This window comes from Triticum aestivum, chromosome 4A (assembly GCF_018294505.1).
Source record: "Triticum aestivum cultivar Chinese Spring chromosome 4A, IWGSC CS RefSeq v2.1, whole genome shotgun sequence".
Taxonomy (NCBI): Eukaryota; Viridiplantae; Streptophyta; class Magnoliopsida; order Poales; family Poaceae; genus Triticum; species Triticum aestivum.
Window position 1 is genome coordinate 687358640 of NC_057803.1, and position 9612 is coordinate 687368251.

Genomic DNA, 9612 nt, shown 5'->3' on the forward strand with positions numbered 1-9612 from the left:
ACTAGATCATGTGTTGATAGGTTTCGAGAAACCTTTTTTCATGAAAAAAATTGGACAAAAACCCAAATCGGGAGCATGTTTTCACTTTCACGGATTGTGCCTCTGGCGGAAACAAATTCGTGCCTCCACGAGAAGTAAATTCATGCCTCACGCCGGAGGAAAAAATGCGCTTTTTCCTTTTCCGAGAGGCACGACTATGCCTCCTGTGAAAGCAAGTATGTGACTCCACAAGAAGTAAATTCATGCCTCTCGCAAGGAAAAGAAAAAACAAAACATATTTTTTTTCCTTTCCGAGTGTGCCTCTCACGGAAACAAATCTATTCCTCCACGAGAACTAAATCCATCCCTCTCATGGAAGAAAAAAAAAGAAAATTTGTTTTTCTTTTCTTTTCTGAGATGGCACGACTATGCCTCTCACGGAATCGAATATGTGCCTCCACGAGAAGTAAATTTGTGCCTCTCATAGAAAGACAAAAGGAGAACACATTTTTCTTTCTTTCTGAGAGGCATGGCTGTGCCTCTCACGGAAGCAAATCCTTGCCTCCACGAAAGCTAAATTCGTGCTTTTTGCGGAAGGAAGAAAACGTGTTTAGGCTCGATTGTGCCTCTCGCCGTAGCAAATCCGTGCCTTTCACCGAAGGGAAAAAACACGTTCCTTCACGTAAATTTATTTTTTGAATTTTTTTGGTCCAAAACCAAAAAACTGGCGGAAAATCAAAAAGCCATAAAAACTAAAAAAACACGTCCAAAAGCCGAAAACGTTTACACACACAAAAAAAATTCAGAGGTAGCACCAAGAGCGTGACACATGGCGGTAGTTGAGAGTGCGCCAAATGACGCGCTCCTAGCCCACCCAAAGTGACTCTTGCGGGAGCTCCCAAAGGAGCACCCGCTAAATAGTTGCTCCTCAAAATCATGCACAATAGTAAACCTGCAAACAATAGCAAATCCGTGTACTACAACATGTCGGTTACTTTATCATACTTTTTCATTTGGTTTTTATTTAGTTTTAAGAAAAAAAGAAAAATTGAATGAATATTTAAAAAATATGACAATTTTGGAATTACAAACATTTTCTAAATACATTTTTTTATTTTAGGACCATTTTCCAAAAAAAACATGAAGAATTTTTGAAAATACAAATAGTTTTCTAATTGTTCATAGATAGTGAACAATTTTTGAAATATGAGGCTTTTCCGAAATCACCTATATATTTTAAAAGGGCAAACATCTTCCAAACCACGAACATTTTTTTCTGAAAATATGAATAATTTGTGAAGAATATGAACAATTTCATAACACATGAACTTATTTCAAAATTATGTAAAGTTTATTGGAAAACATGAACATTTTTATTAAATCAAATATCTTTTAAAACATGTGATTTGTTTTGAAAATGAGAACAGTTTTCAAATTTGTGAATAATTTTTCATAAAGATTGGCAATTTTAATTTTGGAAACATTATTTTAAAAGAAAATTTGAATAAACTAAAAGAGAAAAAGGCAAGAAAGATGTACAAATAACAAGGGAAGAAGTAAATAATTACTAATGGTAAATAGTATAGAAAAAGCGAAAAATAAGCCAGTCCAAAATATCCTGGCAGGTTTCTAAAACCAGCAAAATCAGAAAATTGAACCTTCTCAAAACAGGAGCTCCTTTTTTTGTGTAAAAACAGGAGCTCCTTACGGCCTTACCGGCAGAATATTTCGGGGGAATAGCTTATTTACGAACATTTACGCTCGTAAAACTAGTCCAAATTATGAACCTTTTACACTCGTAAGGAGAATGGGCGCCTACGCGGCATCCCTTATGGGTTGGGCCAACAAAAGGTGTTAACTTCAGTTCGCTCGTTAGTTCGCTGGGTTGTGGGTTAACCAGTCACGGTGGTCCGCTGACTTTTCAAAAGAGGGAATTCAAAAAGGTTCATTGATTTTGAAAAGGGCTTTCAATAAACTTCGTGAATTTTGAGAAGAAGTCTTTGTTTTTTTTAATTATCAATATGTTTGAAAAACTCATTGATATTGAAAAAATTCATCAAATTTTCAAAAATGTTCACGAATATGAATTTCATAATTGGAAAAAGTTGTATCAATGTTGAATAAAAAGGTTCATCGATTTTGAAAAAAATACCAATTTGAAAAAGGTTCACAAAAACTACAAAAAGTTCGTAGAGTTTTAAAAAAATCATTGAAGTTATAAAAAATAAAAAAGGCGAGAAATAAGGAAATAAAAAAGAGAAAACATAGAAAACCCAGGTGGAAATGCATAAAAACAGATAGAAAAGAAATAAATGGGCCAGCCAGCTATTGGATCTAGTGTAAGGGGGGTGCGCCCTGTACCAAATGTCCTTTAAGCGGCGCCTTAAGCGCTTTATAGGAAATGCCTCTCAAATCCTGTAAACCCATACAACATGTTTGGTTGGGGGTAATTATAGTCAGGGAATGGGAATTGGAGGGATACGAGACTTCAAATCTAATGTTTGGCTAAAGGGATGGGGAATTTATAAAGGAATATGCATGGGACTTGAGACTCCAAGTTTCACCGTTTTATTAACAGGGAGGGGGTGGGAGTTGGGAGCGAATTGTTTTAATGAGTCAATTTTAGCCCTCCATCATAATTTATGTTCACTTCCTTGGTCTAGTCCCTCGACAATTCCCGTGAACCAAACAAGGGAATACTAATTGTCCTCAAATTCTCACACATAATTCCTATCATGAGCCAAACAGGGATTGGGGATAAAACGACTCATCCCATGTCTAATTCTAATACAACTCCCTACATTAAACTCCCATTCCCCTTCCCAAATATTGCCAAACACGTTGATATCTTTGTAGGCTACCTATTTGGGTTGGCCCAGTAATTTGCCCTAGCTAGCAAGCTGGAGCTCACGCCACGTCGCTATGGGTCGGCCCAGCAATGGTAGGCTCGCTCGAGAGATTAACCAGTTTACGCTTTATAAAGTTACCCATTTATGTCCCCTCCTCAGCATGAGAGACGCCGGGGATTGTTATTTTAGACTTTTTTTTTTGGAATTGTCTCCTTGTTTGTTATTTTGGTTTTTCCAGTCTGTTTTTCATGTGGTTGAGTTCTTTTAGAAAAAATATGATGTGACCATTTTTTCAAACAATGAGAACATTATTTGAAAAATCACGAACATAGTTTTGAAAACAATGAGAACATTATTTGAAAAATCACGAACATATTTTTGAAATTATTTGAGCTTTTTTAGTACATTTTTTGAATATTTAAAGATTTCCTATAAAATTTGTGTAGATTTTTTATAAATAGTGCATGCATTTCTTTATTTAGTCTCAGGCATTTTTTACAGTTTAAAAAACCAAAAAAATTGTAAGAACAATTGGTTATTCTTGAAAATTATAAATGAAGGAAACATTTTTTATATTCAAAAGATGTTTGAAAATTGTAATCTTTGTCACATTTCTGCTTCTTGTGAAGATTTTGGGAAAAACGAAAAAATACCAGATAAGAGAACAAACCAGAAAGGAAACTGGACCAGTACCTTCCAGAAGATTCTCAAAACTGGTAAACTCAGAAAAAGAACCTTCCATGTTCCCACAACGGAGATAGATGGAGGTAGAACACCTAGAATAGCTAAATGGGTCAGCACTATTGAATCCCTCGCTAGCTAACTTTGTGAGGCAAATTGACAATTTGCCGCGCGAAGTAGTATACAATAATTGCCCATGTATAGACGTACCCTCCCGCGAACACAACTAGGAAGTTGTATTTGCATGCAGGCCAAGATTTACAAAGGCACTCACTACTTTCTAAGCAATCTCCCGATACTTTTTCCCCCTCCCTCCCGAGTCGCTCGCGCAGGCGGCTCTGGAGGCGAAAACCCTACCCCCCCCCCCCCCCCCCCGAGCCCCCCTCCTCTGCTCCCCTGGCCGCTGCCGCCGGCGCGGGCGGCGGTGGCGGCGCCCGGCCGTCGAAGGCGGTGGGCGAGTTCGGCGCGCTCCGGCGGGCCTCCCTCGCGCGGGGGAGAGGCTTCAAGTGGGCTGTGCGGTGGTCTTCTCCGGTGAGGCGGCGCGCGTCTAGGTGCGTACGAAGTGGTGGAGCATGGTCGCGGGTTCGATGAGGAGGTGCTGGTGCACGACGACCTGCTGGGAGCCGCTGGATGGTGGTCGGAGGGGAGGCGCACCTAGGCCAGGGAGGCGGCGGATCTAGGCCAGGAGTGGTCGTACGAGCGGCGGCCGGGATCTGCCGCGGCGGCCGGTTGGTGTGTTTTGCCCCTGCTGGCCCCGGCGAGGATCTGCAGGTGGGTGGTGGAGGCGCAGGCTGAATCCGGGGAGCTTGTGCCCGGGTCAGCGGCCTGCTGCGGGGAGCAGGCGCGCGCGAGGTGGCTCCCCCGTCATGGCTCCCTGGGCTCTGTCCGCTGCAAGGCTGTCCGCTAGAGGTGGTGTGGCAGCTGCTTGCGACAGCGGAAGATCCTCGCTGTGCTGGTTGTGGTAGGAGATATGGAGTTGTTGTCACCGGCCGTGCGGGAGGTGGAAGCTGGACTGCGTGTCCTCGACGTGCAGGGTGTTGGTGCTCAGTGCACTTTGATCACAATGGCGAGGTGCTGCGGCGGCGGCGGTTTGATCCAGCACTGACAACAGCCTCAATTCTTCGCAAGGGGTGGGAGGTGGCCGACTTTACGGATGAAAATCATGCCCGTCTTCGGTCGGTGTTGGCGGCGACGATGGTTGTGGGCGTCGTTCCCCTCCTTGGAGGCGTCGCTTAGGTGTGTCACCATCTCCCCGTCTTGGTTGTTTGCGGTCTCCGGGTGAAAGCCTAGGTCTTGGACCAGAGATGGCGGCGTCCTAGTGCCGTATCTCTGTTGGGAGCATCGTGGAGGGAGACATGACTTGTTTGGTGCTGCGGTCTTCCGGTGCGTGTCGCTAGTCCGAGTAGAGGTTCTTGGGCGCAATATACGTCAATGTCGGTGACTCCAAGATGGTGGCTTTCGCGGGGCCAACCAAGTTCCTCCACCCACTTGTCATCTCCTTTCGGCAATCAAGAGTGGTTGGTGCGTCGGCAAGGAAGGTCCGGTTAAAGTTGCTACTCTTCGTGGTGATCGGTGTAGGTCGAGACGCGGCCTTGATGCTCTTCGGGACAAGTTCCTTTGTGTTGTGTTTGTAATGTGTGCGAAGGCTTCTCTTTGGATTAGCTCGGGTATGGTGTTGGTACTATACTTGTTGTTCGCAACGAGTTATAGTCTCTTGTAATTGTCTTCTGTCTTCTATAAAAATATGATACGTTTTTGACGTATTCTCAAAGAAAAAAAGATTTACAAAGGTTCAGGCATTTGCCTGCCAGACTTGTGGCAGAAAGGTTCTTGTATATACGCTCCAAAGCTACTACCAAACCACGACAAAAAACAAAAACCCTAGTAGTGGCCCTATCGTGCTCAGCGTTTCGCCGATAGTGGTGGTGCCTACGGGTGTCACGTTCACTCCTAGGGGTATCGTCGTGGTGCTTGTCTTGCACCTCTCCTGCATTATGAGTGAAAACCCTAGTCCGATGTGTTGGACTCGATGGCGGCTGCGACGCGTAGGGGTCCTTTGACGGTGTTCATTTGTATAGTCTTGTCTTTTTTATCAGCTGGTAAGAGTATTTCATCAACAATTTATACCGTTCAACCGTGTGACTTTTTTATTTATAAAACGAGGTGAGCCTATTTCCACGTTAATAGCGGGCTCGCAGGGCAAGTGGAGCTGGCGACGCTTTCTCCAGAGCTTTGCTAGACGTACAGAGTTTTACAGGAGGTTTACAGGTTGCTTAATAGTGATTGGCCGAGGATTGATTAAGATGCACGGGCCCACCGGTGAAAATCAGGGGGGGCCAATTAGAAGAGCGAATGGTCCTTAACCTGTAAAAACCTGTAGAATGAGCCTGTACGTGTAGCATTTTTGTTCTCCATATGCGGCTCTAGCTCGGTGGTGAGGGCCAAAACCTCTTTCCGATACCTTTCCATGCAGTCTGCTGGGAGGTAGATGCCAACGAACGTCTCGTCCTCGCCCTCTTCGTTCTTGCCTCGGATGAAGAAGGTGGCGCCGCGGTGGGCGTCCATGGTGACGCCTGAATAGACGGGCTTTCCCCACCCGAACTCGGCCTCGTCGAACCCCGCATGGCTGAGGTCCGACACGCCGAACGTGCGCTTCCTCGCGATCACAGGACGGCCCTCCAGCACCATCATGTCCGCCACCGACCGCATGTACTCGTACGTCACCCTCGCCTTGGCCGCCGTGATGAGCCCCACCGCGTAGCCGAGGTCGCGATCGCACAGCTCCCCGGCAGCGCAGCGCGCCACAGTGAAGGCGAACGCGTTGCCATAGTATCCGGCGGGGATCTCGCGGCCGAACACGTCCATGCGCCGGCCGCGCGCGTTCACCGCCATCATCAGCCGCACCTCGTCCCCGGGCGCGTAGCCGAGCGCCGCAGTGCGGCTCCGCCACACGCAGGCGGCCACCAGGTCGAACCGAGACGCCGATGCCGCTCCCGGCGCGACCCGGCTGCGCAGCGCGGCGATGGCCCCGGGCCCGAAGGAGAACCGGACGCGCGCCATGTCGCGCGGTGGCGTGGATGCGATCCGGTCGCCGTCGCACCCGTCTGCAGGCTCCCGGTACTCGTCGTGGGGGAAGCTAGGGAGCGGCTGCTGCCGCGCGTTAAAAATCTCCCTGGCCCAAACGGGCGGCACGGACGGCGCCCTGGCGCCGCGGGCGAGCTCGCCGACGGCCTTCCAGAACTGCGCCAAGCCGGCGGCGTCGCTGATGCAGTGGGCGCTCTGGTGGCACACGGTGAAGCCTCCGCACTTGAGCCGTGTCACCTGGACGTACAGCAGGGGCTGGTTGATGGTTGCGGCCAGCACTAGCGGCACGCCGTGAGGGGGCGCCCTGTAGACGCGGTCGTCGTAGATGAACTCCTCGGAGCGCGGGAACGGCGGGTACCGCACGTCGCCGAGATCATCGATGGCGATGTCCGCGTCCGCCTCCAAGAACATGACGCCCTGCCCAGCGCAGTCCACAACCAGCCTCCGGCCGGCCTCCTCGCGCAGCCGACCGGCCAGCGGGTAGTAGTGCACCAGCGCCTCCGCCAGCGCAGCGCGCATGGCCACCGCTGGGTCGACGAGTCCCTTGGATGGGTCACCTCGGTACAGGTGGATCACGGTGCTGTAGAACCACATGACTGGCTGGTTGTCGATGTCCGACAACGCCACGCTCTCCCGTGGCGTCGCCCGCGCCGGCGCCACCAACGATGGCGTGCCCCGCCGCACCTTCAACTCATCTAGCACCACCCTAGCAGCCATTCTAGCAATGCAGGGTTATCGATCGTCCGTGCTCGGCTGGTGCATGCCCTGCTGATACCCATCGGTGTAGCTAGCTCTATTTGTACAGCAGCAGCAACATCAGCTCCCTCCAAATTATCTCGTTTGTTTGCTTTATGTTATATACCTGGCCATCTGTCGGTCCGGTCCTACCTTAAGCCCGGCGTAGAAAACCTAGGCCCGAGCCCGGCCCAACCATCAGACCTAAAAATCAGGCTCAAGCCCGACCCATCATGCAAAAAGCCCGCCAGGCCTCAGGCCGGGCCTCTTCCTTAATCTGCAAATACAACGGGCCCAGGCTCGGCCTGCTCATCGGGCTCAAAATCTAGGCCTGAGCCCGGCCCATGGGCAAGGTCGGGCCGGCCGGGCTGGGCTGCCCATGGCCAGGTATACTTTATGTCCGTCGAATTTTTCCTTTCTACCATTTCCCCGTTGATGATACTCGGCTTAATTGCCTTTTTTATGGACTACTCGGCTTAATTGATTAAGTAGCGAGTAATGCTACACTTACATAACTAAAGTTACATAGTTTACGTAAACAACAACGTGGCTAAATTGGATTTGGAGAAGGGTGAAAGGGGGCCCCACCCACCTGGAGATAATTGTTTAGCTAGTTTACCTAATATTGTTCGTACCTTCATGTAGATGTAGTATTATTGTTAAGTAGAACTCCTTTAATTTCATAATGTAGTGCGTCCGCTCTTTCCAAGATTCAAGTTTGACTGTAAATTTAACTATCCAGACCGACTGCGTCGGGAACAAAAATCATACCATTGAATTCGTATTTTTTTATATGAATTCAGTGATATAATTTTTTCTCCCGCCGCAGTTGGTCTCGTTGGTTAAATTTACGGTCAAACTTGAATCTCAGGAAGCGTAGATGCACTAGATTGTGGAACGGAGGAAGTAGCTGAGAAGAGCTAGCAGGCGTGCAAGAGTGTAACCAACGTTTGTATCCGATCATTTTTCTCTCGTCCTGGCGGCTGGAACCCTAGCCGCCGCCAAGAGAGGCCATCTTTCAACGCCGTCTTCCGGCGGCTCCCCTCCGCCGGCGACCTCGGTCATCGGTGGTGAGGGGGGTCGCCGGTTCTACGCGTGGATCATTTTTACTTTCTTGTAGTCTAGGTTTTTAGGTTGTTCATCGTCTTAACTTCGGCGGCAACGATAACGATGCTGAATAAAGATTTTTCGGATCCTCCCCTGACGAGGCCATCGGTCCTATTGGAGATGGATTTGGAAACCAGTCTGTTCAAGTAAGGATGGCGTGACGGCGGCGGCATCCTCGTGGTGGACATGTGTCCTCAGACTCCACCGTTACGACGGCGTTTGCTCCACGTCAGCGCGGAGCTTGGGAGGTAGTCCAGGAGCGGATGCAGATTGTGGTCTGCGTCGACGGCATCTGGAAGACGGAACATGTGTTGGGTTCGTGGTTCGTGGATGACAGGTATGATTTCCTCCTTCGGCATCTTCGTCGTGGTGGGGTGCCAGATCTGGAGTTTGATGGCGTGTCTGGGGTGTTGCCCCGGTCTGATTCATTCAACGGCAATGGTTTTACTTTTGGTGAGCCACCTTGGAGGTCCGCAAAGCTGCATATCAGCGATGGAGCCGCGTCGAGCTCGGATGAGGAGGTGACCCGTCATTCATTTCTTCGGTGGTTGTTGTGATGGTGCTGGAGGCAGGTGACGGGCATCGGTATCAAGTTCAGAGATGTTCTGATATTTTTTCAGTTTTGTTATGTCGATTTTTACGTTACTTGTGCTTTGTTCTTTGTGACATGAATAAGACCCGTATTACCATGGAAAAAAAGGCGTGCAAGAGTTTAGGTTATACGTAGGCCGTGCACTTACCACACCGTCGAGGCGTCGACAAGGTGTGGAGGCCGATGTTGAGCACGGAGGAGCGCAACGCTGGCGGAGGAACCAGACCGAGACGGGGCGAACCATACTAAACGGGACCGAATGGAAAAATCTGATGGAAGAAACCATCCACGTGACACGCCGCGTGGGTACTGACGTACTGTCACTACACGAGAAACCGTCGTTGCCGAGTATTTCTCCGTACGAAATTGATGTGCACACGACATGCAATGTCCGATGTGCAGCCGACACAAGCTCTACACCGTCAGATTGCCTAGTACTCCCTCCGTCCGAAAATACTTGTCTTTAAAATGGTTGTATCTAGACTTATTTTAGTTATAAATACGTTCATTTTATTTCGAGGACAAGTATTTTCGGACGGAAGGAGTATCAAATTTACAAATGGCCTGATGGAACACATCGGCTGT

General features: G+C 48.6%; 2 protein-coding genes across 2 annotated transcripts; both read right to left on the reverse strand.

Annotated features, from left to right (window-relative positions):
- Window positions 1-5689: 5689 nt before the first annotated feature.
- Window positions 5690-6401, reverse strand: LOC123083145 (benzyl alcohol O-benzoyltransferase-like). The gene is made up of 2 exons (XM_044505268.1): window positions 5938-6401; window positions 5690-5744 (listed from the first exon to the last, which is right to left on the reverse strand). Exons 1-2 carry the CDS (start codon window positions 6399-6401, stop codon window positions 5690-5692), a joined length of 519 nt encoding a protein of 172 aa, XP_044361203.1.
- A 2-nt stretch (window positions 6402-6403) lies between these two features.
- Window positions 6404-7310, reverse strand: LOC123084277 (benzyl alcohol O-benzoyltransferase-like). Its single transcript, XM_044505967.1, has 2 exons — window positions 6484-7310; window positions 6404-6413 (listed from the first exon to the last, which is right to left on the reverse strand). Exons 1-2 carry the CDS (start codon window positions 7308-7310, stop codon window positions 6404-6406), a joined length of 837 nt encoding a protein of 278 aa, XP_044361902.1.
- Window positions 7311-9612: the final 2302 nt, after the last annotated feature.